Raw genomic sequence first — 17,018 nt, 5'->3', positions numbered from 1 at the left:
GGAGCTAACAGTGAACTAGAGCTACGCAGCTGCAAACCCTTTTGGCCCTGAACAGCTCCTGTTTCTGCAGCCACTCAGTGATGCTGGGACTTCACCAGGAGAGAACAGTTTGTACGGGAGCTTTCCAGAGCATGCTCTTCTGCCAAGGGAAGCGGGAACAAGCGGGTTTGTGTTCCTTCCATGGTTACTGATTCATCAGGGAGGCGACAGCTACGGCTACAGGGACAGATGGAAAAGAGCAAGCCACGTACTAAAATCCTCTTCCACGGGAGCTCCTGATACCGATGAGGCAGAGACCCTGTAACGCGGTTATCGGGGCCAGGGTCTTCCAGGCAGCTCCACCCTCCCCAAGAAGGGCAAGCGTCCTCCTGCTCCACCACCCCTTAGCTCGAGCTGTTTCCTTGCAGGGCCGAGCTGTTGGTGAGTAACAACTCAAAGATGTTAGTGCATTAGAAGACTAATGCTACAGCGTGTTTATATTCACCATCCAACGAAGCGCACAAGTGAGTTTTTCCCAGGTTTATTTACTAAACTGTTTCACATTCAATGAAATAGTTACAACAACACTTACAGAGCGTTATCACAAGAGCAAACACACCGAGAACACTAGTAAAGACTGAGAATGCAGGTTACAGTTATTTTTCCTGTTGAACTCAAATGCCACTTTTGTAAACGATAACAAAACGGGGACACCGCTGCTAAAAAAGAAGAGGTACACATAAAAACACTCTACGTACACAAAACTACATGTATCTTTTTATACTCCCAAGCAAAGCACTCTGGTCAAGTCCGAGTACAATTTGGTATTCTCTGTACAATTATTAAATCCTGCTAAAAATTATAGTTATCCTTGGGTTTAAAATACAGCACAGCGCATAAGGCAAAAAAATAGGAATTATCATCCAGTTCTTTACGTTTCAGTTAAATATCAAGCATTTAAGGCAAGTTTGGACATTTTGCATTGTTTCATATAGTGAATGGGGACTTACAGGTGGCAAATTCACAAAAGTAACATCTAGCTATCTCCCAGAAACAGTTAACCGTTTGTAATGTGGACTGGACACATTTGCCCCTCTAGAGATTCCAACTAGATTTTCTGAAAGAAAAGCATTCCTGGTAGGAGGAGAGACTGTCAAGAAGCTTATGGATGAATATCTTGAAAAAAACAGGAATTCAGGAACTGTATGTACACGTATAAACTCATACCCATCCTAAAGTGCTTTACAGATAATTTTGAGCGATTAAGAAATAGAACTGGATGATAATTTATAGTTCTATGACAGCTTATTTGAAGGTCCTTAATTTTTAAACTGCAAGACAGGCGTTACAATGAGAGTACTGTTCCTTAAATGCAGGTTTAAACTGATGATTGTGTCTGATCTTCCGATAACCAAGCACTTCAGTGAGCAGGACGACAAGCACCCGGAACAGAAAATGAAGTTGGCATGATTTTAAGTGACGCGATCCCTAGGTTGATACGCTGCTCGATCCGTTTCTAGCTAGGGAGCTCGTCTAACAGCAGCAGCGTATTAGGCAGTTTTCCTGTTCTTCATACCGAGCCTGCACACCAACAAAATTGTTTATGCTGCTATCTTAAATTTAGCAATGCCGCATTACACAACACGGGGTCACCCTCTGTGACCCCGTTTCACACCGCAGCTGCCTAGGTAAAGAGGGTAAAACATTTTGCGTTGACTTCCATCAACGAAAGCCGTCTATATAAACACTGAATAACCATCAACACCACCCCGACCACCAGATTTGTTGTTGTGATGAAGTCAGAACCGTTTCTATGCCTTGCACCACTTTCTAACTGAAAACTGTGTTTACTAATGCCATCAGAACATCTATGAGCGTCTTCATTCACGGAATCCTACTGCAGTACCTAAAGGGTGTGGTACATACCGCACCGAGGGGAAAGCCTCCTATCAACAACAGGCATAAACTCCTCTGAAGTCAGGATTTTTTTTATATTCTATTGTTAAGCGTCTTTATCTTCGGTGTATATTGGAAAAATATGATTGGAAGATATGATAATCAATGGCATCTCTGTGAAAGAGACTGAAAAGTCAAACAGCACATGGAAACACTCAGCTCGTGCATTTACCTGAACAGAACGAGAAGGCAATCTGCGCAAGGGGCCGAGACACCTCCCTTGATCCCCAAACCTGCTCCCCTTCCTTCTCCTCCCCACGCACAAACACGCAACGTACAACCATGTAGCTAATTGTGTCCCATCAACAGATTCACTGGGAAATTGAAATTACGCTATTATTGCTATATAACTAGAATCCTTAGTGGGTCAAATAAACTGCATTGAAAATGCTGACATTGTTAATTTTATTTGCTTTTAAAGTCCTGCTTAATTCTACCAAATTTGAAGAATACGTGCAGGATTTTATAATCTGTGCAAACACCTGTTATCTTTGAATAACATTTTATGGTGAAAACACCCTCGTCCCCTTGACTGTTTAAGATCTGAATGGCAGCGTATGGAAGAACAAGGAACACCATTGTTTGCCTGGCTGCAATTAGCTTTGCAGGAACTTAGAATAAATCAAGCACACTCAAACCCCTCCACGTCGCATACTTAGAAAGAAATGGCTTTTAAAGCAACTATTTCATATATTATTGCACCTTCAAAAATAATACTATACGGGCTTGAAAAAACAAGGGGAAACAAACATTAATTTAACATGTTAAAACCAGGGGGAAACAACTCGAGGCAGAAAAAAATTCTTCAGTACCAGGCCTGGCAATACGCACACAGACATCAAAACAGAAATTCAAGACAACCATGATTCCTAGTTAAAATCAGAAGACAAACCAAAACATCCTAAATTAGCTAAAATTCATATTTATTCCATCATCTATTTTAAATAATGGTTATAACCCAGGGCATCACCTTCTCTTTATCTGCCCAAATTTTCACTATGTTTAGGGCTATCACAAAGTTACGCCTCTTGAGGTTCTGGTTCATGACAGGAACTGACCTTCAGTACTCCGTTAGACAGGACACACGCTTGGGATGAGCAACTATGCCCCGTGCCTCTCACTCGTTGCAACTCGTGTTAAAGGCAAGACTGTCTGAAGAACCCGAGGTGGGGTCTCGCTATTCATTCCCTATTTATGTGTTTGTGAGAATAGGAACGATAAACGTAGATCTTCTGAAAAACAAAATAATTTAACAAACAGAGCTCTCTTGACAGTTTTCAGAGGCACGAATGTATCAAGCAAATAAGAAAAAAACCCACCAGAACAATCAAAACAATCATGCTTTATGCATACCGCGCTAAAAATCAGTAACAGCCTTATTGTTAAATCCTACGTGTAGCACCATTTTTGTATCTGAACACTCTGAGAAAGCAATCATACATTCTTTTAAAAAAAGGAAGTCATACGGAATACGGACACAAGTGCGCTCGGGAGAAGGACGGGATGGATTCATTTTTGAGCATTTATTTTACATCATGCTATGAATGCTGCGTGTGGCATCTTCCGATGTGCGACTGTTGCAGTTTTTCCTTGGATTACAACTGAAAACGCACAGCAGACTAGCAAGATTAAGTTATTTAATCTAGCGCTCATTTATCCACAAAAAGAAAGTATAAGGGAAAGTTAAAAATGTGATTTCTCTTCAGCAGACCCAAAAATTTCACAAGGAGGCAATAAGTTTGCCTTGCAAATTTCTTGAAGTAGTTACTAATTACCATCCCAGCCCTCCTACCAGCAAGCGGGTAACGAAGGAGAGTGTACAGGCAACAGACTATGGCATTTATTATTTACAAACCTTGAGATACAGAAAACAAGGCAGCCCTTTAGTTGCTGTTCATAAAAAAAAAAAAAAAAAAGATGAAGCACTGGCTTTTCTTAATATGAAGACACGACCAGACAACTATCAGCGAACTGTCCAGTCATACAACACATTCGCGCACCTCTCACCCCAAGCACAGTAAACTTCATATTTCGTAGTAGGCAGGAGGAAGAGAGAAAAGCTCTAGAAAGTGAAGGGTTAGGTATACAGTAAGTTTCCTAATCATATCCCAGGCATGTACAGTACTCTCTAAAACTCACTGCCGTTAACAGGACGCTATCTAAACCCAGCTGGTAACAAGCTTTCCGTTCCTTCTGCCTCTGGCACTAGCGTAACAAAGGCCATTTACCGGAGGAAAACAAATCCTTCCTCATTTCAATCCCAACTTCACCACATTCCTCCAACTCTTCCAGCTTCAGAAAATGCAGCTTATGGTCTCCACCAGCAGGGTTTATTTTCAAGCAGATTAAGCTCCATCTTTGCGTCAGGTCCGTAAAGTCCTGCTTTTCATCAAAGTGCAGTCAAACCAAAATTGCATCGACAGTACATCATCCCAGCAGAGTCCAGCCAGGTGTCTGAGATGGGATCGTATTTCTGTACAGTGTTCAGATAGGATGACCCTGAATGGCCTCCAACTACATAAAGGTAGTTATCAATTACAGCCGCACCGACTCCTGTTGGAAAGAAAAAAGATTGCATGATCACCAAGTGTGGAAATAAGTAGTATTTCTGTTCCTCGATGAAAACCCCCTCCCCACCTGAAGGTGGAACAGACAGGTTCTCACAGCCTCTCCTTCTTTGGGTTTTCTTTAAGGAAAACGGGTGTAAATGAAGAGTCCCTCTCTGTTCAGGTCATGCACTCCTTTTTTACTGTTCTTGCACCCTTTTCTATGACAACGCAATGCTCTTCTGTTCCAGCACTGTGTCAGGGAGACAGAAGAAAGGATGCGCTACTGACTCTCAATGTTAAAAAATTCAGTAGAACGGTAACCACAGAATTGCTGAAACACACTCAAAATCAACGGAGATAAAAAAAGAAGGTAAAAATATTACTTCATATTATTTTTGTTACAGCTCAGTATTAAACTGAACTGAAATTAAAAACAGAAATAAATACTCATTCTTTCACAGAGCTGATTAAGCAGTCTCCGTTTAGAGATGAAGCGCAAAGCTCTGTAGACCAGTCGCTGCAACTTTACTGCAGCTTCTCTCAGGTCCCTACAGTTTATTTCTGCAGCGATATCTGAGTTAACTGCTGAGAGTTTTGTATGTCCCCACCTGTTCTGGGTTCCTTCATGGGTCGACACACAGTCCACTGATTTTGATGAGGATCATATCTCTCTATGCTCGATAAGTGAGACACACCGTTGTGGCCGCCTACCACAAAAATGAAGCCCAGCATGACACCGACGCCAAAGTTTATTCGCTTATCAGCCATCGAAGCGACTGTCTCCCACAGGTTTCTGCTTGGATCGTAACGCTCCATGCTGCGAATACAAGCAAACAACTCGTGAGGCTTGGATGTTAGTGACATTTGAATTTCACTCCACAAGAAATCGGCATTTGTCAGAGGTACATCTAGTTCTGCCAACTGGTATCACCACGCACGGGAACGATGCAACACAGAGTGCTTGAGCTGACGGGAAATTCCGTGGCCAACGGCAGTACATTGCCAGTGTTGTCACCTCAAAGGCATCGACCACATCCTACTCTCCTTCGACCACACAACGCAGCTGGAGGTTCTCCAAAAAGCAGTTTTAACATATTTCATCCTCACACAGTGACTGCAGTCCAGCTACTTCTCTGACATCCTCACGCTACTACCCTGGACCTTCAGCTTACATATTGAAAGAAAGCAAGATTTTTTCAAAGCTGGCCTCAGAAGGGAAAGCTCTTTCAAGGACGACTGCTGGTATTTACAAAAAAAGGCAGCTCGTGAAAAACTGAACACAATGCAGATCTGAAGTGTATCTATTTGGGTAACACATCAAATCAAAAACTTCCTTGAGGCTTGTCCGAAAATAACAGGCAAAGAGGAAAAAAAAAACGTGGAGAGCACATCCCTCATGAAAAGCAGTAAAGGTGTTGCTGGTCAAAACATGAAGGATAGAAGAGGCCTTCAGGATAAAGTGGAAATGAATTATCATCATCGTTATTATTATTTTTTTTTTAATCACTGGAGCTGTACAGATGGTCAGAGTCATTAACACGCTCACGGCACGTAGCCACTCCCTGCCCTAAGTGTAGCTTTGGGGACAGGATGTGTAGCACGAGGGGGCAGAAGAGAGGGGAGGAGAAAGTCAGAAGCACTACAGAGTTGAAGAAAACGTGCTTAATTACACAGCAATTCCTTTAATGCTAGAGCTTGTAGGAGTCTGGCGACCGTATGGCACGGCATGCTACTCGCACCCTTGAATAATCAATAAAACCAAAATTGTTCAATAAAAATTAAATATAATAAGGCAAATTATGAAATATCAGATTCTAATAACTCAAGAGGAGCTGCTGGCGGTTCCTTTCTGACTGAGGAAAATAGATGTGGCACAGGGAGTGAGGCCACTGCAGAACTTCAGTGCTGTCAAGAGCTTTCCCTTTACGGGTACCAGCCCAATAAACACATTTCCTATTACTCCAGTGACAAGTCTGACAATTCCTGATGGAAGGTTACCGAGTTCACCTTTCACAGGCCTGTGTGCACACTGAACGTTCAACTTTTGGGAACCACTTCTGGCCACAGCAAGGGCTTGATTATCTTTTTTTTTTTTTATGGTCTGTGCAACAAGGTTGCAGTGGAGCGAGCACCCACAGGCCCCGCAGTAGCCCTGGTACCCCTGATCCACTCTGCAAATGACTGTTTAATCTACTACTAAAGCTGATACTTCTGTATGGCACAAAGACAGCATGGAGCTCGGAGCGACCGCGCAGGACAACAGCGCAGCTTCAGCATTCCGGGTCCAAACCCCATGTGAAGAAATCCTAGAGTCAACAGAAAACTTTTGGAGATGGCTTGCTTGTCTATTAAGTATTTTGAATGCTATTACAGTTCATAACTTAAAATATAAAGAAATTAGAATAATGCCACATTAATAATAAAACCATAGAATTGTTTCAGTTGGAAAAGACCTTGAAGATCATCAAGTCCAACCACTAACCCAACAGTGCCAAGTCCACAACTAAACCATGTCCTCAAGCACCACGTCTACACAGCTTGGCGGGGGTGACTCCCCCACCTCTCTAGGCAGCCTCTTCCAATGCCTCACCACTCCCTCAGTAAATAAATTTTCCCTCATACCCAGCCTAAACCTCCCCTGACGCAGCTTGAGGCCGTTCCCTCTCGCCCTGTCACTGGTGACCTGGGAGCAGAGACCAGCCCCCCCCTCACTCCAGCCCCTCTCAGGCAGCTGCAGAGAGCGAGAAGGGCTCCCCTCGGCCTCCCCTTCTCCAGGCTAAACCCCCCCAGCTCCCCCAGCCGCCCCCCAGCACACTTGTGCTCCAGACCCTGCCCCAGCCCCGCTGCCCTTCTCTGGACACGCTCCAGCCCCTCCAGGCCCTTCTTGTCCCGAGGGGCCCAAACCTGAGCCCAGCATTCGAGGTGGGGCCTCCCCAGGGCCGAGCACAGGGGCCCCATCCCTGCCCGGCTCCTGCTGGCCACACCAGTGCTGACACAAGCCCGGGGGCTGGTGGCCTCCTTGGCCACCTGGGCACTGCTGGCTCATGCCCAGCCGGCTGTCAGCCAGCACCCCCAGGGCCTTCTCTGCCGGGCACTTTCCAGACACTCTTCCCTAACTTGCCTGCCCCTTCTTCCAAAGGTCATAAGCTCTCCCTTTTTATCTCCTGAGTTCCAGCCAAAGCTCTCTGCTCAGCCAGGCTGGTCTTCCCCGACGGCTCATCTTTCAGCACATGAGGACAACCTGTTCCTGCGCCTTTAAACTTCCTCCTTGAAGTATGTTGAGCCTTCCTGGACCCCTCTGCCCATCAGGGCTGCCTCCCCTGGGACTCTGTCACTTAGTCTCCTGAACAGGCTAAAGTCTGCCCTCCAGAAGGCCAAGGTGGCAGTTCTGCTGACCCCCCTCCTTACTCCTTTGAGAATCAAAAGCTCTATCATTTCATGACTGCTGTGCCAAAACCAGCCTCCAACCATCACATCACCCACAAGTCCTTCCTTGTTTGTGGAAAATAGGTCCAGTTACCAGATCCAGTATGTTGAAGTTCCCCATGAGAACGAGGGCTAGCAATTGTGAGACTTCTCCCAGTTGCTGATAGAATATTTCATATGCCTCTTCCTCCTGGATGGGTGGTCTGTAACAGACTCCCACCATGATCTCTGCCTTGTTGGCCCTTCCCCGATTCCTACCCATAAAACTCAACCCTATTGTCACCATTATTAAGCTCTAGACAGTCCAGACACTCCCTGACACCCAGGGCTACCCCACCGCCTCTCCTGCCCTCCCTGTCCCTTCTGAAGAGTTTATAGCCATCCATTGCAGCACTCCAGTTGTGCGAGTCATCCCCTGTGTTTCTGCAACGGCAACTATATCATAGTTCTCCTGCTGCACAACAGCTTCCAGCTTCTCCTGTTTGTTGCCCTCGCTGCGTGTGTTGGTGTAGAGGCACTTCACTTGGGCTGTTGATCCCACCACCTTTTTGGGGGCAGAAGCCCCAATTCCTTCATGACCATTCTCAGGTGTCCAATACATCCATAACCCGTGTGGCTTTGCTGCCACACGGATCTCCATCCCCGACCTCCACTGAGACGGCAGCCCGAAGGGCCCCGCTAGCACACCCTCCCTCAGACACTGGCATGCCGCCCCAGGCTTATCTCTAGCGAGCGGTTAAGTTTCAAAAAAATCCTGTTGCAACCACACGAAATGGTCGGACTTATTGCTGTGTTGTATTTCAGTAACTCAAAAAATTGTTTGCATTTCCCAAATGAAAACTACTTAGCTATACTTTCCTATTTGGAAACCAATCCTTTGCTTCGCAAACTGTTTTACATAAAAACATATGAAGTGTAAAGGGTAAGTACAATTAATGACTAGTGCAATGTAATACTACACTGTTAAACAATCGATGCATCCCCTCCTATAAGCAAGATTTTCATTTTCATTCTTTCTTCAGTTATTTAGACTTGTAGTTTATTAACTTGCTTCCTGAAGGGACACACAGCTGATTTGCTCCCATTTTAATGAAAAGAGTACAAATTATGTCTTTGTGTAACTAAATGCCCCTGTCCATCCACAGAGAGCGATGTGGAACACAGCAATTAAAGAGCGTGCTGGTACTAGGAAACCTTGTGAACGTAAGGTCTAAAGCAAGCCAACTTGTACCCGCGAGCCAGACCAGTAACCACCATCCTGAACTTTATTGTCATCATTAAGACTTCTTTAAGGTTCCATCTGAGGTATATATTTATTTTGTGTATATTAAGCACGTAACAAATCCTTTTAATTTCAAATCAGTGTTTTAAACGTTGAAGTTAACCAGGCATCCTAATATTTTGCAGGCTTGAGGTACAAGGATTTACATCGCACTGGCACAGTGCTAAGCAAGCCTCCCCCGAGGGCTCAGTAACGGGGGCGCAGCACTGTGGCACAGTTACAAGCACACCACCTCGGGGCCCGAGCCAATAAGCCCTCACAATACTGATCCGCCGAGTTAACCAGCTTGGGTGCCTACAAGGTCAGGTGTTTTGCACTACCTTGCTTAGCAATATACATGCATGTTTTGTCTTTACCATTTGCCCTTCTTAAGGATTTAAAAAGACCCAAAACAAAATCAAAACCAACAACAACCCAAACAGGCCAGCTCAGAGCTGGAACACGTAAAGCTAAGTTGAAATAAAGATTTCCCGGTTGAATTATCAGACTGATACTGCAGAACAAGGATTAATGAGGCCCACTGGGGATTACCAATCCACCTTGGAATAACTTTTAAGTGGCTGCCAAACGCAAGCGTAACAGTGAGTTTTGCCAATTTCCAGCTTATGACGTCGAGCGAGGCACATCAGAAGCACATACCTGTTCATATGGGCAGGGCCGTACCCACCGATGGCGTATATCATTCCATCCAAGACAGCTGCAGCAAAACAACTTCTGGTTTTGTTCATTGGGGCCACCAGCTGCCATTCCTTCACTTTAGGAATGTATTTCTCTACAGTTCGTAAATAAGACTGCCCATCGTAGCCACCTAAGGCGTAGAGCTCTCCTGCCAGAACGACCACTCCCAGAGTGCTCCGGCTCTCAAACATCCTTTCAAGAGATGTCCAAGTGTTCGTATCGGGGTCCCAGCACTCCACTGAATTCTCATGCTTTCGGTAGCTGATGCCTTGACACACGTGGGTTGCAATCCCTCCTACAACATATATTTTCTGGTCTAGCACGCATATTCCAAATTCGTAGCGGGGAATGCTAAGAGGTGCCAGGCCTATCCAGGAGTCATTCTGGGGAAAATACATTTCAACACTGAAATAGAAAAAACAGAGATTACGTGAGCAAACCTAGCCTTCTGAAGCTCTGTGAAGCGCAAGTGAGCGTCAAGGAACACAGTCTTAAGAGTATTTCATGTGTCCCATCTGATGTTTGCTGTTCCTTCCAATAGCCCAAACGCAAGCTAAAAATCAAATGCTGTTTACTCTTCTAAACAGTTAAAACCCCAGGGCCTCACGGCATACAGAGTGATGCAGCAACAGAGCAAGTAGCCACGGCACCGAGTCTGAGACCTGAAACGACGAGTTTTGAAAGTACAAACGAGGCAGACTACGGGGGAAGCAGGGCAGCACCGTGGGTAATGCGAGGGAAGACAACGCGGTGCTGACGCCACAGCAGCATTTGGAGGTAGGCTGTGACTGGGGTAAGCTAAAAATACAAACCAAAGGGATAAGGAGGGTAAACCGAACACAAAAAAGTCAGAACAGCCACAGTGATGGGAGAAAGAGGAAAGGAGAGTTAGAGGGGGAAGCATGTGTCTATTTATACACGTACAAACATACACTTAGGAAGTACAATTTGTGGTTTCATAAGTACGTATTTTACAGGCACTGTATAATTTAGATGAATCGTCAAAGTAGAACAAACTAATTTGAAAAAATCTTTTTTCAAAACACAGCTTATTTGCATTTTCTTTTTATTATACTCAGTCTTAAAATATGGTGAGTCTAGCCTATCACGTATAAAGGCTAGTCAACCTGCCTAAATAGTTTAGTTACTGAATTACCTAAATTATTTAAAAGAATATCTAATACACAGAAAATATGATCTGTTCAGAAAAACGTGCAAGCAAATGAAGCCACTGGAGAACAGATAGCCACTGACTACTGAAACACCAGGCTGGCTCTTGACAGCAGCAGTCCAGTTAACAAAGAGCAGTACTAAATATATGCCAATTAATTTTGTTATTATGAAGCAGCAGCAGCTCACTCTAAGTGAAAACCCAGCCTCCCTGCAAGTACAAAGGAAAAGTAGAGTGAAAATAGTGGAAATAAGGTTTTCTGCTTCACAGTTTTAACTGTATTAAGAATTATTTATTGAAATTGATCTGCGACTCTTTTTTTTGTACATCAAGAGCAACTGTTTAAACTTAAGTATTAACTGGAACAACAGCTTAGGGAAGACTAACATGAATAATAAATTAAGGAAGAGCAAATTTTTATATGTATTAAAACATGGTTAATAATAGTAAAGAGCATCATTTTTGTTAAAAAAAGAAATAACCAAATACCCCAAACTACATTTGTGTGTAATATTACTACAGTCGTTGAAGAAGCTGCCAAAGAAACAGAGCTGAAGAATATCAGAGGATTCAAACAGACTTTTTATTAAGTAAAAAACCCCTTTAATTTTTTAAATCTATAAACCCAACAATTCCCAGTCCCAACATCTAGTTTACCATCGATCCCTATTATCCGGAAAATTAACTTTAAATAACTTCAATACCTCTAAACACAGGGAAAAAGAACATGCAGGTATTTAAGTGTATGTATATATACGTGAGCATGGAACCATCTTGTCTAGCCTGTGCACTTCCTAGAGAGGTTGGACTAGGTGATCCCTGAGGTCCCTTCCAGCCTGGGATTCTGGGATTGATTCTGTAACTGCCATAGAAAAGAACATCTCTCAGTAAAATCTCACCCCAGAAATCCGCTGCAGAGCCAGTTTGGGTAGTCTGCTTTAACCCAGAAAACCTTTGCCGTGTTGACAAGGGTACGCTCAAGACCAAAGCGCTACACGCGTATGTGTCAGCGTGCGCATACGCAGACCCACGCATAGCTTAACTGCCATTTCTGGAAATGTTAATACAAGGTAAAAGTAAACCCAGCCGTACCAGTTTGGGGAAGAAAGCTATTTTTCTCTCCATTACATTCCTTTTGCTCACATGATTAGCCTCAGGGATGTAACAAACTAGTCCAGTAACTGAAAAGAAGGTTCGTTTTGAAAACCAGGTGAAGAAAGATGGGGACTTACCTGTTTCTGCCAGCACAGATACGGATACCTGCTCAGCAGCAGAGACTGAAGTCACGATTACATTGTGATCAAGAACATGACATTGCTATGAATTACCTCTTCGTTCTTCTCTGAGTAAGTCTATTTCAATTGCAAGGACTTTTGAGTTATCGGGAAGCGTATCTGTCATATATTAAGTTAGGTTTTATGATTTGCTTGTCTGGAATAATAATAGATCAGGGAAAGATTACATAAAATGGAAAGACCTGAAAGGATAAAGTAGCAGCATACAAACCTTTATTAACTACTTTATTAACCAAATTCTCAATCAACAGAATTATAAAATGATAAGATTTCATAGCTATTTGTGTGGCACAAAAAACACCCCTGTCGCATCGAGGGTTACTCATGAAAGCAAAAATTATTTTGAATTCAGTGATTGTTCAAAAAAAAGATCTACCTCAGAGTTCTTATGAAGGAAAGCAGTAACTACAGTCCTGCAAACCACGGCTCTTCAGCGACTGTCATAATCCTGACCCAGGGCGATAACAAACAGGTGTGACCATCACGCCATTCAACTGCTGCCACAACTTGACTGTTACTTACCTTTCCAAACACGCGAACAGCCCAGCTTTTCCTCCGACAGCACAAAGAACTTTAGGAGCACAGCGAGGTCGTGTCATCAACATGGTCTGGTGGGACAGTCTGTGTTCAGGCATAAAGTGGTATTTCAGGGCCTCGTTTAGCAGATGTTTACAAGTGTGGTCATCACGAATGAGATGGTTTGCTTCATATAACCTCGTAAGGAACTTCACGCTCAGCAGCGGCAACCGAACGCAGTGTAGCAGCTGTGCTAAGTACTTCTGTCGCTCCTGCACGTCATATTTGATCCAGGACTCTAGCGCATAAAAAACTGTTTCCTCTGTCACAACGTTCAAGCAGTCATTGGAAACAATTTCATCCAATTCAGAATGCGTAAGCTCAAAAAACTCCTCCGTCTGACAAACATCTTCAAAGTTCTGACAAATGTACTTGTTCGCAGCCAAGTAGAGGTCGTGGCAGCCGTAGGTCTCTGCAAAACGGGAAATCCCGATGCAATTGCCAGGATCGAGCTGGCTTTCAAGAAATGCGCAGCACTCCTTCACGACCAGTTTGATCTGGAGAAGATTGGCAGCTGGAAGAAGCGACTCCACGGTGTCCTGCGAGATAAACACAGTTCCCGTGTAGGCATACTCCACGATGGCCTGCAGGGCTGCCTCATCAATGCACTGGAACTCCACCTCCGAGTTTTCCTTCTCCGAAAGGTTCCCAGTGAACATGGCTTTGAAATACGGGCTGATGCTGGCAAGCACCACTTTGTGGGCATGGATCTTGACATCGCCAACTCTGAGGATAATGTCACAGAGCTCGTGATGCTGGCGAAGGAGGTTCAGGCCTTGCAGAAGCTGTTCAGAATGCAAGTGGGTTAAGTTGGCAAGCATGTAGGTTGGAGACGACTGGTCCATCTGTGACAAACAGAATTTTTAACGCATTACTCAGGGCTTCATTTCAACAGCTTCATTACTCATGTTACTTAGACATGCCACACATAACATTTGAAAAATATTTTTCCATTTTTGCTTTTATCTTAATTAGGTTTATTACTTTCCAATTTGCTTTTTCGATCCTTGTATGTTTTTTCCTGCAGGTTATAACAAGGACAATCAAATGTTTATTAATAGTGTGTGCTATACTAATCTTTGACTTAAAAAAAAAACCCTACCACCACCCTTTTTTTTTTTTTGTTCTGGAGTAAAATGCATATTATCTGAAGCGTCGAAAAGATTATAAGATTCCACGTCAGATACTTAAGAGAACTGAACAGTGACTGAAATAAAAATAGAGATAAAAAAAGAATAGAACTGGCTTATTTGAGACAAAGTTTTACAAGTTCTTAAACTATGTTCTGCTCCTCACCTTGCAGCCTGCTTCATGCTGCTGCGGTGCAGCCGAGCCCTGCTGTGCTCCCCCTCAACCAGTGCTGCGGGCAGGGCCCCAGCAGTCGGCAGGGCCCTGCCCTCCGCTCCCCCTGCGCAAAGAGGCGAAAGAGACCCACAGAGCCAGCAGGGCCCTGGGCCGTGGGAAAAGGGGTGCTGGAGAAGAGGTCCCTGCACTCCGGGTGGGCAGAGCAGCCCAGGAGAAGGGGGAGATCCTTACCTCACCTCACTGAGTGGCTTCCACTGTCAGAGAAAATCCCCAGTGCACTTGCCCTTGCCCTCCGGGGAGATCTGACCTGGGAAGACTGGAGCTGGGCCTGCCTCCACCATCAAGGGGCGAGGGATGGGGGCTGGTGGGTGCTTCCCAGGGGGAGCACAGCAGCAGGTCCCAGGCGGACTGTCTGAGCATCCTGCTGTTTATCACCACTTCCATGTCCTCACGGCACCGGCAGCTTCCTGCACTCCCTAAAATGACTGGTAAGGGCAGAGAGTAGGATCCTCGCTCCTACCTACAGCTCCACAAAACCCCCGAATGCTTCTTCCAAAAAGTTTCAGTTTGCATCATGACACTTGAAGGCACTATGATACCTGCTCTAATTTCAGTGTCATTAAAATTCAAATGGTGCTACCCACCACTACCTGTCGGAGAAGCAGTTCTGCAGCTCTTTATTCAGACTGATTTATTGTACCGGTGAGAGGGTGGAGGGTACGAACATGTCAGAATCCTGGACCACAAGGAAATACAACTATTGTTCTACAGAGAACACTGCAACCACCCGATTTCTGAACTGAAAAGCTGATTTAATCCTGATTTGCTAAATGACTACACAAACTTCAAGATCTCACCTCTTTAATCTTAATAATAAGTTCATCGTTCTCGCAGCTCCTTAACTGACATCTAATTTGCAGTGAGCCTACTTACAAAGTGCTTAATCTGAAAGAATAAAATTAGTTGCCAACATTTAAATACAGAACATAATAGCACTGAGAGAGAAGGGAAGGCTTACAGCTAGGGACAGAAAATCTCTTACCCACGACAAGATAAGCAAGATCATCCCTCTCCTACTACAACCCTACGCTAGAAAAAAAACCCATATTAAAAGAGTATTTTAAGCATATCTGCAAAAGGCAGGATTCCATACAACATTTTCCATATAAAGATGTGTTTGCAGCACAAATTATATGGGGGGGGAGTATAGGGTGGGAAAGAGCTGTTCAGCAGCTAAACCAGTTTCTTTTCCTTTTGTGTTCGTGCTCAGTTCCTAACTTGGGTGTATGTGTATGCAGAAATCATAAACTGCAAGGTAACACCATGCAGAAGGAAAAAGGAACTGTTACAGTTCAGATGCAAAACTTGTAAATGTAGTTAATTATAGGTGGTTTTAAGTTATTCTGCAGGAATAAAACTTTTTGTACCAACTTGGTACAGATGCCTGCTGTTGTATCTTACATGCCCCCTGCACGGCAATGCTCACCCACACCATGTATTTGCATGCATTTATTTTATTCTTGTGCAAGAAATCAGAAACTGGAGCATTTATCAGCCCTGAAAAACATATGCTAGTCTGACAGTGCATGCTCACAGCACAAGCCCAACGGTTGCCCCTAGACTCTGGGCTCTCAGGTCCTTTCCACAGTCTGTGAATAAAACTTATCCTGAAGAGCAGAGAAGGAATTATTGGAAATAAAAAGGTTAACGAGAAACATCAATACCTAAGCTCGCTTGCTGAAGAGCTACTCTTCCAAAAATCAGGGTACGTGGCGATGCCCAGTAAGCGATGCAGAACAGTCTTTTCTTTCTGTGAAAACAGCAGGAAGAGCTCCAGGCACTTCTCTGTTTCAAGTTAGTATTTAAGTGCTTGCCAGTTCCTTATTTAGGCTACAAAATGGTTGGAGCCAGCGAGCGACTCGTCTGGCTTTGTTACTCACTGGAAAGCCCAAAACCCCTAAGTGCCCGCCCTAAACTGCGGTTCTGAACACCCGGCACATCGCGAAAAGCGCCTTCCGCCTGCCAAAAAGAAGCGCAAGAGATAATTTGCAGGAATAAACTGCCTCGCTTATGAAGTTTTATGCTCTCCGCGTCCTTGCGCCTAACTCTGGTGCTTAAGCTCGGCTCCCAACCTGCTTAACAGGGTAGAGCTTAAAAAAAACCAGCGGCGCGTTTCCCTCCCTGCCGCCTCCTCAGCGGGCAGCCTCCGGAGGACCGGGGGACCTCCCGCCGCCCCGCCCCAGTCTCCCCCCGCACGGCTCCCATGGCCGCGGGGCCGCCGCCGCTGCCCGCCCCACCCACGCCTCAGAGACCGAGCCGGGAACAGCGGGTCCCCGCCGCGCTACCAGCGGGCGCGAAAACGCTACCGGCAGGCGGACGGGTCCCGGCCGGAGCCGCGGGGTGGGGCAGGTCGGGCTCACCTGAGGGCGGGGGTGACGCAGGCCGCGCCGAGGCCCGGCCCGCCGTCCCGCTCCGCTCCGCTCCGCTCCGCACCGCCGTCCCGCACCGCCGCCTCCGCTCCTACGGCGGCGCCCGGAAGTGACGCGCACCGCCGGCGGCGCCACCGCCCCACACCACCCCCAATCAGCGGCGGGGACGCGCCGCGCACCCACAGAGCCCGGGCGGTGCCACTGACCGCCCCGGAGGGGGGGGAGGCGGCCACTGCTCCGCTTCACCGGCGGCGCAGCCTCGGCGCCGCCTGCTCCCGCCCCTTTGCCGCAGCTTTCGGCTCCGGCAGCAGCGGTTCCGCGCTCCGCAGCGCCGGTGTGTGCGTGTGCGTTGCGGGGGTGCAGTGAGGCGTG

The 17,018-nt window shown here is 45.6% G+C and overlaps 1 protein-coding gene across 4 annotated transcripts; it reads right to left on the bottom strand.

The window, feature by feature from the left end:
* Positions 1 to 504: 504 nt before the first annotated feature.
* Positions 505 to 16,773, bottom strand: KLHL28 (kelch like family member 28). 4 transcript variants are annotated; one of them, XM_075104415.1, is made up of 6 exons: positions 16,638 to 16,773; positions 15,942 to 16,027; positions 12,859 to 13,757; positions 9,832 to 10,275; positions 5,093 to 5,301; positions 505 to 4,488 (listed from the first exon to the last, which is right to left on the bottom strand). In XM_075104415.1, exons 3-6 carry the CDS (start codon positions 13,755 to 13,757, stop codon positions 4,325 to 4,327), a joined length of 1,716 nt encoding a protein of 571 aa, XP_074960516.1. In that variant the 5' UTR covers positions 15,942 to 16,027; positions 16,638 to 16,773; the 3' UTR covers positions 505 to 4,324. The 4 variants fall into 4 exon arrangements, with proteins under 4 accessions (XP_074960516.1, XP_074960515.1, XP_074960514.1 ...); XM_075104414.1 differs by lacking the exons at positions 15,942 to 16,027; positions 16,638 to 16,773 and adding exons at positions 14,209 to 14,362; positions 14,449 to 14,702; XM_075104413.1 differs by lacking the exon at positions 15,942 to 16,027 and having other exon boundaries at positions 16,638 to 16,740.
* Between the last annotated feature and the right edge of the window lie 245 nt (positions 16,774 to 17,018).

Source organism: Phalacrocorax aristotelis, chromosome 9 (assembly GCF_949628215.1).
Source record: "Phalacrocorax aristotelis chromosome 9, bGulAri2.1, whole genome shotgun sequence".
Lineage (NCBI taxonomy): Eukaryota > Metazoa > Chordata > Aves > Suliformes > Phalacrocoracidae > Phalacrocorax > Phalacrocorax aristotelis.
The sequence above is the reverse complement of the archived record's forward strand: the minus strand, read 5'-3'. Positions and strand labels throughout refer to the sequence as shown.